Source organism: Elaeis guineensis, chromosome 5 (assembly GCF_000442705.2).
Source record: "Elaeis guineensis isolate ETL-2024a chromosome 5, EG11, whole genome shotgun sequence".
Lineage (NCBI taxonomy): Eukaryota > Viridiplantae > Streptophyta > Magnoliopsida > Arecales > Arecaceae > Elaeis > Elaeis guineensis.
In genome coordinates, this window is record NC_025997.2 from 13,685,967 (window position 1) to 13,712,926 (window position 26,960).

At 35.8% G+C, this 26,960-nt stretch overlaps 2 protein-coding genes across 6 annotated transcripts; one reads left to right on the forward strand and one right to left on the reverse strand.

The window, feature by feature from the left end:
* Positions 1 to 6,312: 6,312 nt before the first annotated feature.
* On the reverse strand, positions 6,313 to 6,785 carry LOC105044933 (putative ATP synthase protein YMF19). Its single transcript, XM_010923037.4, is given in 2 exon segments — positions 6,313 to 6,719; positions 6,722 to 6,785. Coding segments are annotated over 2 exon segments (471 nt in total).
* A 6,656-nt stretch (positions 6,786 to 13,441) lies between these two features.
* LOC140858083 (uncharacterized) lies at positions 13,442 to 26,165 on the forward strand. 5 transcript variants are annotated; one of them, XR_012141381.1, is made up of 6 exons: positions 13,442 to 13,623; positions 16,652 to 16,767; positions 16,867 to 17,067; positions 17,384 to 17,482; positions 25,128 to 25,403; positions 25,738 to 26,165. XR_012141381.1 is itself a non-coding variant. In XM_073257580.1 (6 exons), exons 3-6 carry the CDS (start codon positions 16,996 to 16,998, stop codon positions 25,841 to 25,843), a joined length of 366 nt encoding a protein of 121 aa, XP_073113681.1. In that variant the 5' UTR covers positions 13,442 to 13,623; positions 16,652 to 16,767; positions 16,867 to 16,995; the 3' UTR covers positions 25,844 to 26,165. The 5 variants fall into 5 exon arrangements, 2 of the variants coding, with proteins under 2 accessions (XP_073113681.1, XP_073113682.1); XR_012141382.1 differs by having other exon boundaries at positions 25,222 to 25,403; XM_073257580.1 differs by having other exon boundaries at positions 25,315 to 25,403.
* The last annotated feature ends 795 nt before the right edge of the window (positions 26,166 to 26,960 follow it).

The window sequence follows — 26,960 nt, forward strand, 5'->3', positions numbered from 1 at the left end:
ATCAAAATCTTTTGCCAGATCGGACGCTAAGTTTTTTTTTTTTTCCTCTAATGTTTTAGAACTTATATGGATATTCACATGATATCCAAAGCCTTAAGATTATTGCTTCTGGCTTCGATCGCGTGCTACCGCGGATAGCAATTCTTTATTGCTGTTTTTGTTGTTGGTGGTGGTTGTGTCTGTGTTGTTGGTTGGATGGGGATTGGAGAAGTACGGTGGGGTTGCCATCAACACAACTCGAGTTCTCCTGGGTGGAAAGGGATGCCACTCAGCTAATCTAAGGCTCCTTATCTTTCTTGATTAGTAAGTTGGATTTGGATTTGGAAATAATGGCTCAAGATGATGCTATATCCTAGGTTTTGTGTATGCCTGTTGAAACTGCTTCATGAAAATATGATAAACATTAATAAATCATCATAAATTTGAGAAGAAAATAACCTTGTCATTCTTTAGCAATTGTAAATTGAAACTGTTTTCTCTCTCAGAAAAAAAAGAATTGAAACCAGTCATGCCTATATTTGTACATGTGTTGTTGCCTTGCTTTAGTGCCACTACTCTTAAAATTATAAAAAAGAGCTTGGTCAAGGCTTCTAAATGTGTTCTGTGTGTTTTAACTTAATAATGCCTGATGCTTCAAGTTGTATGTGCAGGAAATTACGAAATAAAGAATTATTTTGTATAATTCACAGATGGCATGTACAAATTATTTTTTTACAATCTCTTCCTAAATCTTACGGACCTGTGAAACATACTGCTCACGTGAGTTGCCAACTAGTGGAATGGTCAAGTTGGTATAGTTCAGGTTAAAACTACAGTGAATTTAATCGACCATAAGTTGGCTTTTATTAATACTTGTTCTTCCATAAGTAATTTTATGGAAGTTGAAGGAATGAGGAAGCATTACTATTGATAAGTGGACGAGAGGTTCAAAATGATCACAATTCTATATTTGGTTTTGCCTCAACTTTTAGGGGGGGATTTGGGTGGACGACAATTGAGTGATTCTAGATATTCTAAATTTTTTCTATTTTTTCTTTATTATTTGGCACTATCTACGCTAAGGTTTTACGTCCCGACGGAATGGGAGTGTCCCGACTGTTCTGGCCCATTTTTATGACAAAACGGGACTAGAATGGGGTTGGAACTCTGAAACCCATCCATGTGAGAGAAAAGAAAGAAGAAAAAGGAAGAAAGGAAGATGAAGAAAGAAAAAGGTAAAAGGAAAGAAGAAGAAGAAAATAAAAGAAAGAAATAAAGGAATAAGAAAAAAAAAAGGAAGAAAAGAAGGAAGAAAGGAAAAGAAAGAAGAAAAAGGAATAAAAAGAAAGAATGTAAGGGATAAGAAAAAGAAGAAGGAAAGGAAAAAAAAAGGAAGGTAGAAGAAACAGAAAGAAAAGGAAGGAAAAAAAATAAGGAAAGAAAGAAAAGAAAAGAAGAAGACGAGAGAGAAGAAGATATTTATCGGGATGCATGATCTGGACTACTGCCAGGATGGCATGGGGCAGCGATGTGTCCTATTCCATAGGGATATCAGAATACCTCCATCCCATGGGATTTAAAACCTTAGTCCATACCACTTGAATCATTATGTACTAAGACTTAAATTATAAGGATATGGTAGTATGAAGAACTAGGACTATAACCTATTAGCATTAATGGTTGATCACGCTTTCAAAGGAAATGCTGCAATTTGTGTTAGGAATTTAATAACTAGGTTGCTAAATCTAGTCAAGGAATATATCATTATTAGAAAGTTGGGGAAAAAACATAAACCAACCCTAAACTATTGTAGTGGTTAGTGAATAGTGAGTCACTTTATTGCTTTGATAAGCCCAATTTTGAGCTGTAAGCTCAGCACATGCTTAACTCTATTTATTTTATATACTAGCTATTATTATAATTAGTTGTCTAAAAATCTAGCTTTATGGATGCACTAGTTTTAAATACCATAAGAAATGTCCATGCACAAGCCTTTGATGTTGCCTGTGAATTTTGAAAATGCCAGTCATATGGCATTGATCCTAAATAGGATCAATATCCTGTAGGTTAAGTCAATTATGAGGCTAAATAAACTTATTATTTAGAAGGGCCACTTGAACTTGCACCTAGGGGAAATAGGGCTGTCACTCCTACTTGTTGACGTGGAACCTACCCACACTGATCTCGAAGTCGACCCAAACCTATAGACTTTTGGTTTGGGTATGGGTCTAAAGATAAGCCCATCAAAAATATTGGGTTGGGTCTAGGTTCAGTAAAAAGTGTACCCCACCAACCCAGACTGAGCTTAGAAATGATGATTTACTCAATGTTTGTTAGACATGTATTTTTGTATATTTTCATTCTTTTAATTTTCCATGAAATATAACGACGAATCTTTATGTCTTCCACCAACATCTATCGGCTCCTCATGTCACTTCTTGTTGATGTCTCATTACCTTTCTCTTATTGTTTCTAAATTTTTATTTGTGGATCCATTCAATACTTGGACCCAAACTTGACCCATAGTCCAATTCAGTTTGAACCTAAGTTATTTGGATTATGCTTGGATTGAAAATTATGATCCATTTTGTATGTTGTTGGATGCATGTTAGTATGTTACTAAGTACCCTACATCAAAGGAAAACATGCTTGAAGTTAATGTACTATTATTTTTCTCAAGCTTCGTTGAGTTTAATTTTATCATTTCCTTTTACTAATAACTTACATGTTGCTGATCATCTAGTTGATCAATGTATGTATGATTATCAATCAAGCCTTATACAGAATGGATTGCAAATATAGTCTACTTGTTTTATTGTTACTTTCTTGCTTAATATGTTCATGATATGATTAAATAACCAATTTATACGTCTTTGTTCTGCCTTTGTCTAGAATATGCTGGACTTGGTTTGACCGACGTATTTAATAGATCTATAAAATAAATATTAAGTTAATCTAATCAGGTTTGGATGGAAATGTATTCACTTGGATTCTGTTTTCTATAAGTAATTTCACAAACAACCAAACAACTTAGATACTGTTTGGTAGGAGATGATATTTCACATCATCCCAGTGATGCGAGTTAGGTGATGTGATCACTTTGTTTGATATTATAAAATCCCATCTAGTGATGAAGGATCCAGTGATAAATTTAGTGATAGCATCATTGCATATTCAGTGATGCTATCACTATTTGCATCTATGCAGTGATGCTATCACCACACATATATGCAGTGATGCTATCACCACACATACGCCAGGTGATAGCACATCATTGGGTATTGATGATGTGCTAAAGTTATTTTGAGATAAAAATGTCCCTAGTCAATAAGTTGGAGAGAGAAGAAAAATTCTTTTCATCTCTTTCTTTTTTTAGACCTTTCATCTTCAATGACACCTTTGATATTGATGGTCAAAATTGACTAAGCCTAGCCAAGCCGATTATATATAATATTATTATATATCATTTTAATAGTCTAAAGAAAAAATAGATATCTTATAATCATAATAATAAATATTACTACTACTACTATATGTTTTTTGAGAAGTTATGAATGAAAAAAATGTTTAATCAAATTGTGTAGTAATTATTACATACTAATGTATAAGGCTATTTATGGTATTTTATATATTATCACCATCATTACTTGGTGATATACCAAATACAGTGAAGTTCTATTCCTAGTGATATTTAAGTGATATACTAAATACAGTGATCATACATCACCTTGGTATTTGCATATCACCCCCAATGCTCACATTACCCCAATGATCATATCACTGATGATATACCAAACAGCACCTTAGGCATTTTGCATCCTAACTTGATGCCTAAGCGACTGAAATATTTCAGATTTATTCCCAATACAAAATAGGAAAAAGATTAAGACTTCCAAGTCGTTCAGGATCCTCTCGATTCCCGTTGATTTGACAAAGATAGAATTTGATCTCCGAAATCGAGCATGACGATGAAGCGGTTAGACTCGTAGAGCCACGAAAAGAGCTTTTTGAATTGGCGTCTTATAAGCAATTATGACTCCGGATGAGAGAGTTATGTCAATTTTAGCTCGGTGGAGTCAAAACCTGGCAAGGTCTGGCACAATCAGCTTGATGTCTTATCCTTTCAGGTTTGGTCCATCAAATCAATATATACCAGCTAAGATGTCTACATCATTCACCCTTTATTTGCTTTAGTCACAAAAAATGATGCAATATCCACTTGGGGTGGCAATATCAACTTGATCTGCAAACAGCCTATTTTAAGCAGGTTTGGGATTTGACATAAGTAGGTTTCCATCATAAATAGGTTCAACTTATTTGAACTTATTTATTAAATAGGTTAGGTTCAGGTTGAGATCTTCGACCCATTTAACCCATTTTGACCCATTTAATAATTGGATTGGATCATAACCCAACCCATTTAACCCATTTAAGATTTGTTTAACCTATTTAAAACTTGCTTAACTTATTTTCTGTCTTGTTTAACTTGACCCGCTTAACTTGTTTAACCCATTTAAATCTATTTAATCCATTAAAATCCACCTAAACCTATTTAGCCTATTTAACCTGAGTTGACCTATTTATTAAACAAGTTATGTGGGTTAGGTTGAGTTGCTTATTTAATAAACTGGTCAGATTTTGGTTGACGAATTTTTGACTCGACTTGATCCAACCTGACTAGTATTCGACCTGACCTGATCTAATTGCCACCTCTAATATACACTCTTAGTGTTATTATGAGGGGAATATTGCATTTCAAAAGTCCACGGATGATTATGTTTAGATAGTTACACTTGATATGACCATTTTGGGTCATTAAAGAAGTGCTAGAATATGGAAAGATTCTTGGGGAAGATATTACAAATGGAAGTGGGTTCTTCGAGATTTTTTGATGGGGAAAAGGAAAAGCATTATCTACCCAACCTTGGCTGGCTGGGGTTAATTTGGTATGGAAGCAAAGCTGTTTCCCTTCTCCTTAAATCATAACCTAATGCTAGCTAGGCAAGGAAGATTCTTTAATTAAAGGCTGAACTACTGAAGATAAGAAGATGTCGATTTCTATTTAAGAAAGGGGCGATAGGAACAAGAACACAAGCTTTTAAGGCAGAATAAGCCTACTTCCATGAAGGAAAAAAGAAAGGGCTTATGGAGGGTTTGGTTTTACAGAAAGACTTAGATTTAAGTAGCTAGGGCTGGTTGATAAATAAGAGGGTGATGGATAAGGCTGGCTCGCAGGTTTTTGTTGCCTTTGTCGCAAAATTTTAATTTTGTTCCTTATCTGGAGCTCATCGTTCCTGGAGGAATTTTTTTTCTTGCCTATCTTTGGCTGCTTGTGAGGATGCTTCTATTTGACCTATTTGACCCCATGCTTGTTCCCTTTCTCCTTTCCTTTATGTTTATTTATAGCTCCAAAAACCAACCAAAATGAAATGAAATTGTTTCAAAGTCTTACTCTTTCTTGACAATATCAATATCATCCTACAATTCCTTTTCAAGCCTCCATAATTCATCCAAACATATTTGGAATCACCAAAATTTGAATTAGTTCTTGGTCAGACAACTAAGTCAGTAACAATCATGGCCTACCATACCCTTGCTTATGGTCAAGTTGGTGGTCCTACTCAGGTATCATCATCCTGTGTGTTTAAGAGGTTGCTAAGAGACTTAGGGATAGTTTGAAAAAGAGCAATGCTTGTCTTCATAGGTCATTCTTTACTATATTAACTTCGAAAGAAATGATCAGAGAGGAGGACTAGGCGACACGAGATTCATTAAGTGATGTGCATGCAATATCACTAATATTGGTAATATTCCCAGCCACCGATATAGGGACATAGTTGATTCCCTTTACATATACAAATGGTCGTGACTAGCGCATTCCATAAACTAGTTTACGACTCAACTATGTAGGATTTTGAGGTTGCCAGTGGAGTGCAGCTTGAATTACAGCAATGAACATCGATGAGGTATTGCGCCGAGCAAGCAATCTTTCATAAACCACCAGAAGAGGGGGTAAAATAGCCCAAAAAACATGGTTTCCCATCTTACTTTATTGCTATTTGGGTAGTTCACAAAAACCAACTTATGTCGCGAGCCCACATGATTGTGGGTTAATCAATCAAGGAACCAAGAACTTAATTAACATTAAGAACCTTTCATACTATGAACAAGTGGTGCAGCTGAACATGCGCAAGCTCCTTCTAATGAAAAAAGAAAATGAAAGATTTATAATCTCGAGAAGCTTTCAACACTGTGGGACAATTTGAAAAGGAGTCTGTCTTTCTTGTAGGCTTTTTGTTCCTTGAGAAAGAATCTCTTCCAGGTTTCATTAGATTAAAAAATGATGCTTCCTTGGTCGTGTGGAACATGGATGAGCATTATGTCATTCCTAGAAGTGATCCGATTGGAAGAAGTGTTATATGAGGACTTAGAGATCAAATAGAAAATGCTTCTTTCCATTTCTAGTGAGCCACTTATTTCTCTGAAACAAGAGATCAAAGTGATTTTCCTCCTTTTTCCCAAATAGTCGATGAACTTAGACCATTGGGATTCTTTGAATAAGCTGGAGTATATACATGGAACAGTGGTGCAAAAAACCTTTTCTCAAGATATCTTCCTAAGTTTCAAGAAATCATTGCTCTCGATCTTGTTCCCTTGGTGCGAAAGCAGTTGGTTCCATAGTTTGATAATTCAACTGATTCCAAGTACTCCATCTCCATCATTGCATATAGGAATATAAAGGTAAAGAGCATAAGGCATAACTAGAAGAATTGGATAAAATATACAAACTTGTCTGGTTGAGACATTATTTTTTGAAAAAAAAAACCCTCCAGGCAGAAAAAAGGCTCCTTTACGAGTAGTAGAAGAAGAATTATGCAGAGCTATCTTGACCAACGTTGGGGTGTTGGAAGGGCCCATGTGGAAAGCAGTCAATAGGCAAATAGGGGTTATTTGTAATGATACATCTTAGGAGCATAAATGTAAAACATCACTTGTTTTTATTATTAATATTTTTTGAAAAATATTAATTTACTTGCTATCGATTGGTATTTCGGATAAAGTCAAGTTTGAATTTAGATCAATGACAATCTTGCAATGACCATCACATGGATTCAATAATTATATAATGTGAACTCATGTTTCAGATACCCTTGCCTTCGAGATGCAAAATTTTAGATCTCTTGGTTCTATTAAGATTCACTATTTATTGAGAAGAAACTAGTATAGATTTTGTTTCCGCAAAAGAAGCCAAGCATTCTTGCCCATGTTTTTGGTCTTACAATTTTCTTTGTCCCCTTTGGAAATTTGCTTGGATGGACACTTCTGCTTGTACTCTAGAGTGATATAAACAAATATGGGTGATTGATGGGCCCTGGTAAACTATAAATGCTTTTACAACCTTTCCTTTTAAATTGTTATTGTTTTTACTTCATCATTATCATCCTAAACTGTCTTTTCATATAAAAAATTTGGCCAACTATGGAGCATGGTTCAAAGTTGAAAAGTCCTAATCAAGGATCACCGACTTGGAATCGGACTCCGTGCCGATCGACCGATGGGACAAGTCGGTACGTCCTTGTATCGGAACCGTATCAAGCCCGAAATGACACGGAAATGGAAGATGAATTGGGATGGAAAAGAGAGAGAAAGAGAGAAGGGGGAGGAAAAGAGAGGGAGGAAAGGAAAGGGCGGTCAGCGGAGACGCTGATGGTGGCCACCAGAGGGCCGTCAAGGTCTTCGGGCTCTGCAGTCTTTCGTGAGAGAATGAGAAGAGAGAGAGGGGAAGGGAGGGGAAGACGGTGAGAAGGCTGCTAGATGACTCAAAATGCTTCAGTGGCCACTGCGGATTTGAAATAGGAGTTAAGCTGGCAAATCCATTGCTGGCTTCACTATGTATTTGATTTTTTTAAAAAATCTGATCATGTTTCGAACAGCAGCAAAGCCCTTGTTTCGAACAGCAGCAGCCATGGGGATGTTTTGGCTATCCGATAGCCACTCAACAGTCCTTCGACAGCCTCCTCGCCTCCTTCTTCTCTCTCATCTCCCCTTCCTTCCCCTCTCTCTATCACTCTTTTCTTGCATTTTGTGGAGGACTGTGGAGACCCGAAGGCACAGCGGCCCTCCAATGGCCTCGCGGGCCATCGTTGACCTTTTTCTTTCCTTTCCACTTCTCTTTCTTCCTCTCTTTCCTTCTTCCTCACTCTGTCTTCACTGGCATTCTAAATCGGACGTCCGAACTGCACTGGTTAGCTGCCGGTATAATTTGGCACACCTCAAACTATCTGGTTCGGGGCAGTTCGATAAACCATGGTCCTAATAGATCAAGCAAATTTTGCTACCGAACATGACTTAGTGGCAACCTTAGAGATTGGTGCCAAGTTCGTGGTACGCAAATTTAGGCAAGCAAGGGACTTGCCATGAAACCCCTACATGACCAATTGGTAATTGAGGGGTTTATTTTAGTGATCACAATTTTGGCTCATGAAGTCAAGGGACAACCTTCAGAAGATCTCCCAAATTGGAATGAGTCTCAATGAAGAGGGGAAGATTATAACTTTTGATATAGGAAGATTTGCTCATCTCAAAGCACAGATAAACCAAAGAACCATATGAAAAGAAGCCCATGAATTTGTTTAATTGATAAACAGAATTCATCAATGCTGCTTTGATGGATAACAATATGCTATCTATGATCATGGCAAATTAGATACACAAACAAAATTTCCCTTTGCATTGCTATGGGTTTTGCAATGTTACCCAGACACGGACATTTTTTGGGTTTTCTCGTGTCCCATGGTGACATAATATGCTATCTATGATCATGGCAAATTAGATACATAAAGAAAATTTCCCTATGCATTGCTATGGGTTTTGCAATGTTACCTAGACACGGACATTGTCTGGGTTTTCCCATGTCCCATGGCGACATGATATGACATGCCAGATACAGCATGACATGTTGCAGATATGCATCTTTCCCGAGCCCACGCCTCATCTGAGTACCTTATCTCAAGGACTACAATCAAGCACATCTCCTCATTCTCATAGACAACAAGGTTGTGCTTGTCATCTTTCATTCATCCATGATGAAGCCATGGAATGGAAAAGAATAAAAGAAAAACCTAAAATGGATAAAGAAGTGAGATGAGGGAAGAGCAGTGAACAGAGGGAAAAAGGAAACATAAAATAATAAAAAGATAAGAGAGAGAAGAGTGAACAGAGTATACCTTTCTCATCGCCATCACACTTTTAGGCCATCCTCCACACCTTTGAGTGGCAAGAGCATTCTTCTTTTCTTCTCCTAGCTCTTTTTGTCACAGGAGGTTAATGGAGGGGTACTACTGCTCTTAAGTGATGTTCTGGGACTTAAAGAGAATTCCTTCCATAATGGTGATGTTTCCAAGTTAATATGGGGCCTAGCATCTAAGCATGTGGCACATCGGCCAAAAAACCGTGAACAAGGGCTCAATAGATTTTTCAAATTATTCCTTGAGGTTAAGTTAATTTAGTATTTTTGTTTTCTTTTTCTAATTTAGGACTATTGGGATATATATATATATATATATAATATATTTTTAATCCTACTGGTCTTTTTCATGTCACCATGTCCTTGTATCCACATTTTTTTTACATTGCCATGTTGGATACTTTAGCAAACTTGGACATTTGACAACTGTGTCCCGTGTGCAGGTAACACTAAGGTTCTGTATCGTAGATTAAAGGATATATAAGATGCATGTGTTTGCGTACAACAATGTATTAGTGGCAATTGAAGATTAAATGCATTCTTGCATTTCCTTTTGATTGTGTTTTTTTTTTTTTTTATCTCTAAAAAGTGCAAATTTATGAAAGGCATATATCGCTTGGTTATTATGTAACATTAATTGCTGCTGCATGACATCAAGATAGGCAATTTGTTTTCCAAAATATGAGGGTTGCCTATCTTAAATGATGCACAAAAGATTTGAAGGATCAAATTTTACTATATTATAGGTTTCAAAATTATATCAATTATTCAATTTTATTTAAACATCAACAAATATTGAACTTTACCAGTTTAATATGTGTGATGTGAACAGATGTCTTGTGAAGAATAAATCCTTAGATACAGTTGCTTAAGCCATGTATAAACAATCCTGAAGAAGCAAAATGGATCTCCCATGCCTTCTCTTCTTTATCGTCCTCGAGTGCACTAGTGTAAGATAAGTCCTAAGCTCTAGGATTGTTATTTGATTTTGTTTCCAGTTTTAGAAGTTGGGATCGGTGAATGACCAGAAAAATGAGCTAGGAAGCATGAGTACTTCAAATCGTATGTCATGTCTATGTTATATCCTTGTTGGATATCGGTATTCATTGGATACTTCTCGGATACACATCTAATACTTGGTTAAATATCCTGTTTTTTCAAAATTGGAAAGACACTTTGGATAAATTCTAGATACATTCTAGATGTTTCCTTGACCTCCAAAAATGAGGGAGAGGGTTATGGTCTAGAAATAGCGACTACTGATGTGCTTGTAAAATTTAGTACCACCATATAAAGTATGGACTATGTTATTTTTATAGCCTACCATGCTTTATGTATGTTTTTTCTTTTATATACATCTATGTATTTGTGCATATATAATACATACATACATATGTATATACCTTGACATATCCTAGAAAATGAAAGACAGGGCCATCACCAGCAGGGATGGTCAATCCATTTTTCTTTTCTCTCTCTTCCTTCTTTTCTTTTCTCATTGGGGATTCTGAACATTGATCACATCCCTCATGGTCTTAGGATGAGCAAGGGAAGCCAAAGTCCTGACTTCTTTCATTTTTTGAGTGGGGCTCCACTATAATAGGTGGTCTTCTCTATATGACTTGGCTAAGTTGTGGATTTGCTATAGTCCTCCTGATTCCATTTCATTCTTGAGTTGGGCCGTATTTTGGTGACAAGTGACTTGGATATGTTGCGGCTTCACTATAACTTATAATAGAAACTAACACCACAAAAGTAACCATATACAAGGCTCAATTTTATACAGGGATCCATAAGTCACTCTGAGGCTTGCTGTTAAGCCCGTTACACCTAAATTCAATCCTTTAGGAACATTGATTCTACGAAATTGTAGAACAACAAAATAACAAAAAAAATAATCCTCTAAAAACTAAAATATTTAACTCTAAATTTAATCTAAACCCCAGATGCTTTATCAGATAAATATGATATTGTAAAATTCATGATCTTGTAGATGACGGTGCATCATGAGAGGTGTTGAGAAGAACAATCAATGCCAAAATTCTAGTTGGCTTATATGAAGTCATTATGAGAGCATTCTTCAATCGTAGATGGGAAATTCATTTGCTATGGGAGAGCCACTGTATAAAGTTCTCTGTAGGGCTGAAATAGGTTGGATCAAGCCGTGACCGGACACTATGTCAACCTAGTTAGTCCTGATTCAACACAAATATATAGATTCGTGGGTTAGGACCAAGTCAGAAAGATGACTTGCTTGAAAAGTTGGGTCAGGTATGGGGCATATGTTTTCCTGCTGACCTGGCCCACATGCTGATCAGGTCTAAAACATTTTTTGACCTGGCCTTGTTGGATCCAATCCAATCTAACTTAATCCAAAATATATGATTTTAGAATCCCTAACCCCTCTTTCATTCCTCCTGTTCCATATTTAGATTTGTACATTGGATATATATATATATATATATATATATATATATATGCTATTTATCCGTTAGGTTTAGCAATGTTCTTGTCCACAAAGTTGGTAGTAGAAATCTGTATTAACACCTTTTTAAAAAAAAAAAAACTTTCTACTTGTGATCTATGTCATTATTAGTTTTCCTTTTAGATATACAATGAATATGGCACTTTTTAATCTTGAATCAGCACTGAATCTAGAATCAACTTCGTCCAGGCCTGAATGTAATGGGTTGGCTTTGGTTCATGGTTGATGTGACCCAACCTGACCGGGCTGGTCCATTGACTGTTATAAATTGTGAACCAAAAGAAAACCAGGTGGGGTTTTTGTCATGTTTGACATAGTCTCGACCCAACCAAGTTAGGCCTTCTTTTCATACAAATCTTCAAAAAAATGCTGGAAGTTTTATTTTCAACCCTAGAGATTGGTATAATAGTTATTTCATTGTTGCTTGTATTTTCTTGGGGGAGATAACTTTTTGATAGCTTATATGTGGATCATGTGTATTTGAACAATCTTCACATGTGGTTTTTCATTGTTTGTCTAAATGCTAGATGTTGTTTTTGCAGTTCATCTGCAACAATATACTCAGTTAGTTAGATACCTAAGAGCATTTTGCCTTGGTCTTTCTTAATTTTTTTTTTAAAATCTCTATAATATTCTTATTTTGCTGGCAGATTCCATCATAATTATTTGGGCATTCCATGATTGTTGATGGATGTATCAGTTTCTTTTGTATTCTAGTGTAACATGTATGTTATGTTCATATATATGTTCTTTAACTTGAGTCATTCACAATGTGTAAGCGCTTTATCAATAATAAAGTGCAACTATTTTATACTTCATATGCATCAACAAGTATCATCTGGGATTGTTTGCTTTCTGAAATATTGCATATCTTTTTGTACATATTTAATTCCTTCTCTTATCCTTTCCTAGAATCAATCCCTAGAGGACAAAATATTTCCATTTTTTTATTACTTAAAAACCTATATTTATTGAGTGAGTTGTTGTGAGAGGTTTTTATGATTTATATTGGTGAGAATCAACTGTGACATCATTTGATGTTTGTAAGATCACTAGTCTTGAGTACCCTTTCTAGAGATACAAAGGGTCTGCTTTTCCCTCCACTTTGCTTGAACTATGACATGTATCTTCCTGTTTTTTTTTTTTTTTTTTGTCAGTATTGTTTTGTTGAGCTTAGCTCTTGGCTCTCAGAATGTTAAAAAAAAAAAGGTTATTCAGATCTATGAACAATATATAAGGGTTAAGGGCTTGCTAATGTTTTGACGTTTATTTTGTTATCCTATTGCTTCTTTTACCACACAATTCTTGAGCTCTTTTTTATGCAAAATTTCATTGATAAACTATTCTAAGGGCATTTATGTATTCAGTTGCTTTTGCACTTGGCATGCTTCTTTAAGAAGATTTCAAAAGTAACAAGGGAAATTTTCAAAGTTACCCAAGCATTATATGTTATTGTATCATTTGGCTATTGTGCATTATGTTGTTCATGCTTCTTGGTCTTCTGTGATGAAATATGATGGAAATGTTCTTTAAAATGCATTCTGTAATCCAGGAACGTAGTTTTAAATCAGCTTAATTCTTGTTGATCTATTTTTACTTTTAATTATAGTTTTTGATCTTTATCTTATATTTTGTTCTTGGGATAGATGCAAAGAAGCAATTCAATTTAAGAGTAATCTAGCTGTTTCTTTCCTTCCCAACTAAAATCTTGCCTGATTAATTTTCAGGATTCAAGTTGAAATAATATGCATGAGGGATGCATGAAAACTTATGCCCCTGCTGTGGATATAACTGAAAGTCCAGTGTCTGAATTCTGGAAAGGAAGACCTCCTGAATTTTCCGCTGGTGCAGCCTTGAGTAGCTGCAAATTTGAGGCTCAGAGAACGATCCCAGTTGTCCTTCATTTGCGAAAGTAAGATTTGGTTGTAACATAGTTTACTAAGCTTTTGGAGTGTCTGTAAAAGCTGGAAACTATGTCTATTGCTAGCTTCACATGTCTGAAATTTATGATATGACTTGTTTGCTAAGCATGCACCCAACTTGATTTTCGATCCAATCCATGCATAGCATGGGTTACATTAACTATGCATGGATTACATTAATTAGGTCTATGCAAGTCTTATGTAGTTAGCTGTATTGTTAACATAATTTGGTCCCACATATCTCAATAAATATGGTGCCGTCTTGTTAAATGTTTGATTATGTTAAGCCTTATATTTGAAGCCATTCAATGCATTGCATTCTAAGCATGAGTGGTTAATGGCTTGAAATCTTGTTGGTGTGCCACAATGGCTATCTACGAAGATCAGTTCCTTTTGGTTTTAAGTAGGTACAGAAATGTATGTTACAATCATTATATTTCTCCATGGAAAGCTAAAAATAACTTTTTTTGGCTAAACTGTATTTGATACGAGTGAATAATTTAGTTTCTACTTTGTTCATATGATTCATGCTCAGTTTTTTGATTCAGTCGGTGTATCTAAGCTTCTTCCGGTTAGAAATATGACTCTTCTGTTAGACTATCGTTTGGGACTTCCTTGCAAATTGAACAAGCTTGGCCTTGGTAGCAACACAGTATCCTGCTACACTTATTTATTTTTATTTCATTTGTTTCTCCTTGCATATGTTCAGTGTATGGATTTTGATGGTAGATTTTTATTTAATAATCCTGGTCTTACTTTCATATGTCAGTCTGTGTCTCTTGCATCTGATTTCTTTTACACTTCAATACACATAATGCATCTGTATTTCCAGTAGATGCAGCTGGATGTTATAATCCACAACATGATATATAGGGATATTATCATCTCCTGTTTTTGTTCTGGGTAGACAGAGTTGTTCATATTGCATTACAATGTTGTAACTTCGATGACTGAGGCCACATTGATCCTCTGTGATGGTAAATAATGTTTTGCTGCCTTAGCTATATTGCTAACAGATGTTTCTCGATTGCTTCTTGTGGAGTACTGCAAAATAAGAATTTCCATTTAAGCATGATCTTGCAAGACTTGAAATGCACCGAACTTGAGCATAAGTATATTCTTAGAATATGAAATAACTCACATTAGGTAAAATTAAAACTGAAGTGGACGATTAATACTACTAGGTCCACATTGGACCTTAGTTGATCCCCTCATCTCAAATGATCAGTGGCTTCACTGGTTTGATATGAATTTAAATGGAGGTGTAGCTTTGGCAGATCACCAAGAAGTCCAGCATGCTTACAGCTTGCTGCCAAATAGGATCACCTAAAGCCATGCTGTCAACTATACCCCAATTATCAAAATATGCTGATTTTCATGACTGTTCTGCTCTTCCTATATTAATTCTTGTTAAATTTACTGTGTTTGTACCATTGGTTCATAGCCTCAGCTACTCTATTTCGTTATGTCATTTTCTTTCTGGTTCCTTGTCATACTACTGACTACTGAGTCTGCCAGCACTCTTTTTTTGGCTTTAAAACTATGAATACCCACTTTTAATCAATCATTTTGTCATGCACATGCCCAATAAGAGAGGCTATGTCTTGCAGATTCAGAGGGTCATCACCCTTTATGTCTTAAGGATGATTGAAAATAAATGCACTAATGTAAACAATTTTGACTAAGACTGTTATGATTGCCTGACATTGTTTTGCTGTTGTCACTATCACTCTGCTACTGTTCCGTGCAAGTCTGACTTGGGACTACAAACATAATGTTCCATCTTTGTTGCCTACAATACCCAAAATAACAAGGAACCACTGGAACGTATGAAATTGTTCTAGAAGTACTTAGAATTTGATAAAGCTCCAAGACCCTCAGACATCGCAAGATCCCCACAAATCTGTAAATCTTCCACACTGGTGCAGGTTATTAACTGCCTTCCATATTCTTGATGACAAGTTCATTGTAACAGAGGATTGTTTTTGGATCTGGTAATATGAACTCAATGAATATGACGTAAAATACATGTGGATACATGAAGTGCTGCCAACTATGCAACTCTGTTCCAGTTGTTTTCTACTAATTTTCCTTATCAATTCTCCCTCTTGCCTTGTCTATATCTTTTTGGCTCTGCTACTTTGGCTTGGCTTAGTATTTATCCTGACAATTAGGGATTCTAGGTTCAAAAGTCATTAAGACTTAATATCAGACCTTGTCTTGAGTAAGTACTCATTGCTATTAAAATTTCCTCTTTTCTTGCTCAAGTTTTCTAGATAATCTTTTCTTTCTTGTAGTCTAGCAAAATCCTTTGCCTGTTCTGCATACATTCTTCTTTTAAATTTTTTTCCTATGACAATTTATATCTGCTAGGAACTTTTTATTTGTGCTGTATGAATTGTAAGGATGATACCAAGTTACCAACATTGTGCCAATGCTCTTCAAACAGTGTGCTTCTCGTTGGCCCTTGCAAGCCAAGCATGGCATCTTATCACACAGTTTAGTTTTGTCTTGAAAGTTGAAGAATGCTTTTTTTCTGGTGGCTCTGTTGATTTTATGGTTTCACATACTATTTAACATTTGGCATGAATAATCAGTCAGGCACGAGACTGCTAATCTTTCAACCAGTAGTGAACTTGCTTGCCTGGAGCCCATATAGTGAGTAGGCATGAACATGGACCATTAGGCTCTCTTTGGTCCCTGTAATTTATTTATGATATGGAAAAATTAGAAATGAAGTTTGTTTTTCTGATGGAGAAAAGGAAATCATTGTGAAAAAGCTGCACCTGTAAAGGGGGTGTGAATCTGGAAGCTCATAGCTACAACCAGGCTAAAATGTAGCTAGCTTTCGTATCCTCATATATATTGAATATTTCATTGCTGTCATGGGTTAGATTAGTGGGAAATTTCTCTGTTATGCTGCCCTTAAGATTTTGGAACTTTTTCTCTGTTATGCTGTTCTTAAGCTTTTGCATCAATGAGGAAGTTAATGATACATTCAATTGATGCTCTGTTCAGAGGCAGCTCAGGTTCTTATGCCTGGGCACAGGATGGAAGCAGCTTCTGGTGTTATAGCAACTAAAGCTTTTGGCTGTCACCATCTTGGAGGCCCGCATTTGCATGCATATAATTCTGTAAATTCTAATGGAACTTTGCCAACTTGAGTTTTATTGTGGGAATAATTCATCAGAATCTTCACAAGAAAGCTTCTTCTAACACTTCTATTTGTTCAGGTTCTTGACTTGATGGATCTTCAATTATAGGCTACAATAGCTAGCCTCAACTCCTTGTGAGAAGTTGTGCTGCCAGGTTGAGGGAGGGGAAATTGGATTTAAATTGAGAATTTGGTGTTTCCAGAGGCAATGGGAACTGTTGAGATCACTGTGCTTCTTTCTGGTCCTGGAAGTGCAAGTCTTGCACTGCATCAAGGATATGTAAGTTAGCATCTCTTATTTAAATTACAAACCAAAGCCATTCATATGTGCATGCAGTTTGCATTATCCAACTTAAGCATGATAGGAATGTGTTCCATAGTGGCATGATCATGAGTCTTTGGAGCTAAAGCATGTATTCAGTTACAATTGTTAAATGATAGATACATGCCAACAGTATCCAAGGGTCAGAAGAGTTACTTTAGATGGTCAACAATGAGTTTATGTTAGCTTTAAGGCTAGTGTCATATATAAAACTGTAAACTTAGTTTGAAGGAATAATTAATAATTGACTTTTTTTTTTTTTTTTTTATCTCAGTGTCTGCATAATGGCTGTTGCACAATCCAAAATGTGTTTGCTAGCTCAAATGGCTGCAAATTCAAGTATCAGAGTTTGATCCACACTCATTTCCACCAGGCAAGCTAAACTTTTGCAAATAATATAGAAATTTGTTAAGCTTTTTGCATATATCTTAAAGCAAGAAAGTGAGTCATTTGCTAGGTCTTCATATATGAGTCGGTTTGGGTTACATTGATTTGACTGTATGTCACCTTATTGATTTTAGCTTTGTCACGCCCCGAACCCAACATCTGGATCGGATATGTGATGGCCGCACACTCCTTAGAGCAACCCTAAAGAATATGCAAAGCCAAAAATATTTCATTACAATCTCAACATCCATAATATCTAATTTCAGTAATAACTAGTAAAATTTGCATAATTATAAATTAAATTCCTTCAATCCTCTGATCAGGTATCATGACACTATCTATACATCTGCTCATCCGCAAATCCATATCACAGCCAATCATGAGTATCCTGTAACTCTGAGAAAAAAAAAAAGATGAAGAGGTGTGAGCTTTACAGTCCAGTAAGAATTCTCATATCACACTGATATAATAATATAATCTGAAAATAAGAATAAGCAATAAAACATAAAATTCCATGTTCAATATTCAGAATAATGCAAACATCTATAAATTATCTGTCTTGTCAAAAGAAAATGGATGAAATATTTTGTTCAACGATTGTTTCATGTCTTCTCTTTCAATTCTCTTTTCATAATTACATAATTTTTAACCTTTTTTTTCTGGTTCTGGACTAACCAAGTCTATAGCTCAGTCATCATCCGAATCAATTTTCACTTAAAAGCCTTTTAAGACTGTCCCAGGATGAGCTCCTGGTCGGCTGTCCCACGTATGAAAGCCCGTGAGAGGCTGTCCCAGACATAAGCTCCTGGCCGGCTGATCCACCTATAAGCCAGTGGGGGCTGTCCCAGGTATAAGCTCTTGGCGAGCTGTTCCACATGACAAGGCTAGTCTATACCATCTCTCCTTTTCATTTAATCATTATGTGTTGATTTCATCAAATCAATTCAGACTTATATTATGATCAATTTAGATATGTCGTATCCATATAATCATGTCATTAATCTCTGATATACATATATTGATATAACATACTCATGCTCAAAATCACATAAGCAAATAATGGTATCTCGGATATAGCAAATTCATCGATCTCAAATCCAACGATGCAAAACCAACGATGCAAGATCAACGGTAAAATAGCATATATATAATGGTGATCATGTACAGGGATTCTTACCTTTACCAGTGACTGATCTAAATACAAAAATAAATGTTCTTCTTTGATTTATGAATTTTTCTAATAAGATATTCCACTCGATATCTTATGCAGACAATCATCTCTTTATGACTCTGATCAAATATAAAAATCATATATAAAAAAAATTACTGATAATCGATTCTGATAACACAAATCTAGGACGTCTCCTAAGATTATCCAAAATCGGGATTTGTCTAAGTATCTGGACCCTCCATTGGTCCACAAGACTTCTAGAGATAGAAAATCCATGAAGAGAGAAAATTTTAGAGAGAGAAAATGAAGAGAGAATTTTCGTACCCTTCAGATAAAGCAATCATGATCGAGATCATCAGTGGTCATATCAGGGTGACTCAATATAGATTAACCATGATCGATGTTATAAATTTCGAATAAGGATCGGGTTGGGATCCAATCTACTACACAAATTTGAAGCACTCTCAGGTCATATTTTTATCTCAAGTTTGCCCTAGGATCCATGATGCAGTTAGAGAGAGAAAGAGACAGTAAAAAGATCCTAGAGAGAGAAATCTTAGAGAGAAAGTAGAGAGAGAATCTAGAGAGAGAAATTAGAGAGAGAAAGGTAGAGAGAGGAGAGAGAAAAAAGTAGGGAGAGAGAGGAGAGAGAAAATTCTCTCATTCTTCTTTTTCTTTTTCTTTTTTTCTTTTCCCTTTATTATTTTTTTTTTCTTTTTCCTTTTCTTTTCTTCTTCTTCTTCTTTCTTTTCTTCTTTCTCTTCCCGACCGAACAGAGGACGGACCGAGGGGGCTCGGTGGCTCGGCTCCGGCGAAGGGCGGCCAATACCTTCAGAGAAGAGAGATAAAGGTGACCCGTGGGTCCTATCCTAGGGGTGAGATGCCGCAATCGGTGGCGTTGGTGGCCGAAAAAGAAAGGAAGGTGATCCGACCGAACAGGAATTTCATGATTCATGGAATTTCCGACGATCCCGACGGCCGGCGAGAAGTCTAAAACCATGGGAAGAAAGAAAAGAGGGAGAGGAAGAAAGATTGAACCCTCACCTGAACTCCGGTGGCCTCTTCGACCTCCGATTTCCGACGAACACAAGAAGAGGGTGCCGCAGCTTCCAAGGGAAAAAGGGGAGGAACTGAGCTCAATGGTCGCCGGTGGAGGCTCATGAGGGAGAGGGGAGTCTTATTTATAGAGGGCCCTAGAGTTTTAAGGATCCTAGAACTCTTTTCCGTCCGGGAGTCTTCTTCCCATTTCCTTTTTTTTTTTTTTGGTATGGGCTTTGGGCTTTTATATGGGCTTGGTCCAAGGCCCAAAAGGGTCGGGTGTTACATTCTCCCCCCTTCAAATAATTTCGTCCTCGAAATTAAGTTACGTCGTTTGAGATATATTCTAAAAAATTTACATTCATCATGTTATTCTCATGTTTTCGATAATGTCTTACATATTATTTATTTCTCATGATCTTGTTATAACAAAATTATTTAAAATTTCAAACTCATCCCTTCTTATTGATTTCTCAATTTTTTGAAGAACCGTAACATTTTGGACTAATAACAGAACTATCAAGCTATTAACAATATATTTGAGATATTTTTGGATTTTTTTTTGGCATTATCTGCAATGAAACAATCCTACTGGCAAAAATTGTCCGACTATGATTAGATTAGGTCAAAATCTATAGCATCCCTTCATTATCCATAAAATTCTTCTCTATTTGCAACTAATGTATTCCATCATAATATCTTTTGAATCAAGAAATTAATATTTTTAATCAATTTAATCCACCACGCTTTTGCTGCGCACTCTTATATTAATTTATCAAATTATATAGGTTTATCCAAAGATAAGAATATCTTTGTATGTTAGATCAATCAAAGGTAGATCCAACTTTCAAATTTCATATAAAATTTAGAGCAAAATTTTAAGTTTCTTTATCTTTATTGCTCCTTGGGTATAGCACATTAAAATTAAATCTTGATCAACTTCCTATGTTTAAAATCATTGTATAAGCTTCATCACTCCTCAAAAATCCAACATATCTGAAATTAATTCGAGTTAACCTTAGATTTACCTTACAATCATTTAGACAACTTCCAAACCAACTTTTCTTTGTAAAAGAATTAACTCCAACTTGAACAAACTAGAAGAACTCAAGTCAACATCTTTGTAAATAGAATCAACTTAGTTATTTCTTGTAAAGCTCCCTTCGTTACAACCCTTAGCATCAATAGATAAATCCATACAAATTTTTGTCCCTTATATAAGTTATTCAAAATTTAACAATAACAAAATATCTTAGTTCAACTCAGAAATCTGAATTCTGACTTGAATTACAGTCCACAATCTTCAATAATCACAAGAAAAAAAGAAATCTAATCCAAAGATGAAAATACAAATTATTACAGATTTCATCATAATCTATATATTATACTCTAACAAAATCATTTTCTTATTCAAATCATTAAAATTCCTTAGATCTACTTAGAAAAGCAAATTTTTGACTTGAAATTCAATGCAATTTAAAAGATCAAAACAATCACATCCAAATATGATATTTTGAATAACCAAAGATTTTACCAAGATATGTATCTTATATTCTCATAATAAAATTCAAGTATATTTTTCATCTAAATTCGAGTTTCATATATGATTATGTTATAGATTCAATACTCAAAAATATTTCTCTCTCATATGATACAATTCTTTCTTAGATCATATCTTAATTAACTTCCTTTAGATAAGTCCAAAACTTATAATGCTCAGACAATTATCATCGAAATTAGAAAAGTTATCATGATCTTCAACCATATAAGTTTAGCATTCCAAAAATCATCGAATACACTCAATACAACACATCAATATCTCCCTCTTCATTCTAAGATCAACACTTCTCATACTTAGGTCAACCCTACTAATTAGAATCTAAGATATAACTCATTAATTCTATTATAGACATCATATGCTACTTATGCATAAATTTCATCATAGTATCTATTGATTCGAAATTCAAATATTGAATCTTTTCTTTTATGTCTATCATATTCCTTATGATTATAACCTAACTTTAAATATCACTAAAGTCACAATCTTGAATAATTATAACCTTAAGATCAATACCACTTAAGTCATATTCTCTAGTGATCATAACCTAAACTCTAATATCATTCTATCACATCCTTAATAATCATAATCTTAAATTCTGATATGATCTATCATACTCTATTGATTATAATCCTAGAGTTTTGATATCACTTATGTCATAATCCCTAGTGATCTTAAACCTGAGATCTGGTATCATTCTATCATATCCTAATCACTTATATCATAGTCTTCAAATTATCATAACCTGAGCTCTGATATCATTCGGTCACATCTTATTGATTTACATAAAGTTTTGATATCACTTCATAATCTCTAATGATCTTAAACCTAAGCTCTGATACCATTCTATCACATCCTAATTACTTATATCATAATCCTCAATGATCATAACCTAAGCTCTGATACCATTCTGTCACGCCCCGAACCCAACATCCGGGTCGGATACGTAATGGCCGCACATTCCTTAGAGCAAGTCTTAAAGAATATGCAAGGCCAAAAATATTTCATTACAACCTCAACATCCATAATAATATTTAATTTCAATAATAACTAGTAAAATTTACATAATTACAAATTAAATTTCTTCAATCCTCTGATCAGGTATTATGATAGTCTATCTATACATCTGCTCACTTGCAAATCCATATCACAGCCAATCATGAGCATCCTGTAACTCTGAAAAGAAAAACAAAGATGAAGGGGTGTGAGCTTTACAGTCCAGTAAGAATTTCCATATCACACTGATATAATAATATAATATGAAAATAAGAATAAGCAATAAAATATAAAATCTCATATTCAATATCCGAAATAACGCAAACATCTATAAATTATCTGTCTTGTCAAAAGAGATGCATCATCATATGTTAATGGGTGAAATACTTTTGTTCAACGATTGTTTCATGTCTTCTCTTTCATTTCTCTTTTCATAATCACATGATTTTTAACCTTTTCTTTCTGGCTTTGGACTAACCAAGTCTATACCTCAGTCATCATCCGAATCAATTTTTATTTAAAAACCTTTCAAGGCTATCTCAGGATGAACTTCTGGCCGGCTGTCCCATGTACGAAAGCCTGTGAGAGGCTGTCCCAAGCATAAGCTCCTGGAAGGCTGTCCCAAGCATGAGCTCCTGGCCGGCTGATCCACCTACAAGCTAGTGGGGGTTGTTCCAGACATAAGCTCCTGGCGAGCTATCTCAGGCATAAGCTCCTGACGGACTGTTCCACGTGATAAGGCTAGTCCATACCATATCTCTCTTTTTCATTTAATCATTATGTGTTGATTTCATCAAATCAATTTCGACTTACATTATGATCAATTTAGATATATCGTATCCATATAATCATGCCATCAATCTCTGATACATATATATTGACATAACATACTCATGCTCAAAATCATATAAGCAAATAATGGTGTCTTGGATATAGCAAATTCATCGATCTCAAATCCAACGATGCAAAACCAATGATGCAAGATCCATGATAAAATAACATATATATAATGGTGATCATGTACAAGGATTCTTACCTTTACTGGTGACTGATCCAAACACAGAAATCAATGTTCTTCTTTGATTTATGAATTTCTCTAATAAGATATTCCACTCGATATCTTATGCAGACAATCATATCTCTTCATGATCCTGATCAAATATAAAAATCATATATGGAGAAAATTACCGATAATCGATCCTGATAACACAAATCTAGGACTTCTCCTAAGATTATCCAAAATTGAAATTTGTTTAAGTATCTGGACCCTCCATTGGTCCACAAGACTTCTAGAGATAGAAAATTCATGAAGAGAAAGAAAATTCTAGAGAGAGAAAATAGAGAGAGAATCTTCGTACCCTTCAAATAAAGCAATCATGATCGAGATTATCAGTGGTCATATCAGGGTGACTCAATATAAATTAACCATGATCGATGTTATAAATTTCAAATAAGGATCGGGTTGGGATCCAATCTACTGCACAAATTTCGAAGCACTCTCAGGTCATCATATTTTCATCTCAAGTTTGCCCTAGGATCCGTAATGCAGTTAGAGAAAGAGAGAGAGTAAACAAACCCTACAGAGAGAAATTTTAGAGAGAAAGTAGAGAGAGAATCTAGAGACAAAGGTAGAGAGAGGAGAGAGAAAAAAAGAGGGAGAGAGAGGAGAGAGAGAAAATTCTCTCTTTTTTTTTCTTTTTCTTTTTTTCCTCTTTTTTTTTCCCTTTATTTTTTTTCTTTTTCTTTTCCTTTTCTTTTCTTCTTCTTCTTCTTTCTTTTCTTCTTTCTTTTCCCGACCGAACAGAGGACGGACCAAGGGGGCTCAATGGCTCGGCTCCGGCGAAGGGCGGAGGCATGGTCGGATGTCCGGCAACAGGTGGAGGCGACGGTGGAGCCAAAGATTGCCGGCAACAAGGTTCGGCCGGCGAGAAATCAAGAAGAGATCGGAAAAACAAGGGATCGCCGCTTTTTCTTTTATTTTTCGGTCATTGGCTGGTCATCGGCGGTCAATACTTTCAGAGAAGAGATATAAAGGGACAAGGGTCCTATCTTAGGGGTGAGACGCCGCAATCGGCGGCGCTGGTAGTCGAAAAAGAAAGGAAGGTGGCCTAGCCGAACAGGAGTTTCATGATTCATGGAATTTCTGGCGATCCCGACAATCGGCGAGGAGTCTAAAATCATGGGAAGAAATAAAAGAGGCAGAGAAAAAAAGATTGAACCTTACCTGAACTCCGGTGGCCTCTTCGACCTCCGATTTCCAACAAACACAAGAAGAGGGTGCCGCGGGTTCCAAGGGAAAAAGGGGAGGAACTGAGCTCAACGGTCGCCGGTGGAGGCTCGTGAGGGAGAGGGGAGTCTTATTTATAGAGGGTCCTAGAGTTTTAAGGATCCTAGAACTCTTTTCCGTCGGGGATTCATCAGAGAAGAAGACTCCCATCGGGAGTCTTCTTCCCATTTCCTTTTTTTTTTGGTATGGGCTTCGGGCTTTTATATGGGCTTGGTCCAAGGCCCAAAAGGGTTGGGTGTTACAAGCTCTAAGTGTTGGCTTAATTTGAAGCAAAATAAGTTGGTATTCATAATTCCATTAGGTGTTTCAGAAAGAAAGCTACTGCAGGGTTTTGTGGAGTTTCTAATTTTAGCTTCAGGCATGTCTTTTTCAGTTTTTTGACAGTGCTTTATCAAAAATTAATAAATTCCCCAGGTCCTATGCAGTGAAATTGGTAACAGATTTTTTTAAATCTCTTTAATGTTTAGGAAGTAATATAATTGAATAAGCATTTTATATCATATTTGATGATGTTTTTGTAAAATGCCTATCAACCTAGATGCTGATTGTACTTTCATATTTAATACTTATGCTAAATGCAGAAGAGCCAGTTATAGTAAATGATGATTTTTGAGGACAGAGCCAATGGAAATCAATCATTCCTTCCGAGTAACACTTCGGCTATTAAATTTTCAGGAGTCATAGGGACATCATGCATAAGTTCTCTGGATTATGTGCTCATGATATTGTAATTAATGGAAATCAAAAGACTAACTTATGGAAAGGCAGGACTTGGTTTTTCTTCCCGATATTAACATTCTGGACAGCTTTGCCTATGAGGACCAGGGTTTGATCCCAACTTACCAGCACTTGAAAAGGTAAAATTACCTGCCATATTGAATTTTTAAATTTTTTGTGATTTATCAACTGCAAGGATATTTATTCACTGGCACCGACAATTATTTTAGCCCAAAATGTTATTTGTTTACATCATGGACATTTGTTTTAGACGAGGCAAAGTGTTTTCACTTGTCACATGGATACTACTCTCTCTCTCTCTCTCTCTCTCTCTCTCTCTCTCTCTCTCTATATATATATATATATATATATATATATATATATATCACTTGTGTACCATGGTTTTTCTTGCGTTGATAATGAAAGTGGATACTGTTGTTTATGGATAGTATTGAGATATAGCTTGTGTTGCAGATTTCCTCTCAGTACATACTCTGTTCCGGTTTCCATGCTAAATGCTGCATGGTTGAACTCAAAAAGCAGCCATCATGGAGTTGGGAGCTCACAGTGTAGTGCTTGAAGGGGATTCATTCACTCTTGCGTGCTGGATTAATGTTGCAAGCAAGGCTCAACATTCCTTTCTCAGGAACATCAAGAGAGCTGGCGCAACCTTGTTGGAATTGTCCACAATTTTTGTGAAGCAAATCAGGCAGCTGACTTTCTCGCCATGTTTAGACTTAAAACTTTCCTCAGCTTTCTAATTTGACCTTCGCTGATTCTGTTGTCGATTGTTTTCTTAGATTGCAATGTTGGGGCCTGATTCCCCCACTGGGAAAAAAACAAAAAATCTACCATGTAGTTGTGATGTGAGTAATTTAATCATGCATCCTTTACAATGATAATGACTTGCTGGGATTCACTCACCTTTTTATATATGTATGTATGAATGAATGAATGATTAGACTACAAGCAAAAAATGGTTTAACTCGATTAGATCAGGTATAATTCATTATAACCTGAATGTAAACAAATACAACTACGTACATGTAAAGAGATTTATCCCAAAACTGAATCAGAATGCTAAAATTTGTTTGTTGATGAGTTGTTTCTCTGCCATTTTATCGACTTTCCATGACACCATCCATCCACGACACTTAATATAAAGGAAAACATGTTTTAAGTGAATATAACTAATTCATAACCTGCATATAAAGAAACTTATCCCAACTAGATATAAATAGAACCAAGATATTCTATCTAGATATGAAGCTAGAGATCCATGAGAGCTTGTTAGTGTTGGTCAATGTGCATAGCATCTAGTAGCCCTGGCAAATTGAAAACATATCCCAGCAACTACAAGAGTATCCACAAGCCCATTCTACAAGCCTTAGTGAAACAAAGAAGTGGTAGAATTAATGCTTTTCACATACGAGATCTAGCTTGAACTTGTTAGATGTGAGCATCTTCTAGCACTCGAGCAGCTCCCTCATCTCGAAGTCCTAAAACTCATTATGCTTTCTGCTGTTAAGTGCTTGTGCTCGGAATTCTACAGCAACAATGATGCACTTTGCCATGTTGGAGTTGCTGGAGTAGTCATTGCTGCCGGATCTAGCAGATTGGTTGGCAGTTGATGGGCAGAAATTTTTCCTCTGCTGCCAGATTAAGCAGAATGGTTGGCAGTTGATGGGCTAGAAATT

Excerpts from the sequence above, each read along its gene's own strand:
- LOC140858083 (XM_073257580.1), top strand. The coding sequence starts at position 16,996 with ATGGGAACTGTTGAGATCACTGTGCTTCTTTCTGGTCCTGGAAGTGCA. Across the intron at positions 17,068-17,383 it reads TTGCACTGCATCAAGGATAT|TGTCTGCATAATGGCTGTTG; the intron begins GTAAGTTAGCAT and ends TTTTTATCTCAG. Across the intron at positions 25,404-25,737 it reads ACTTACCAGCACTTGAAAAG|ATTTCCTCTCAGTACATACT; the intron begins GTAAAATTACCT and ends CTTGTGTTGCAG.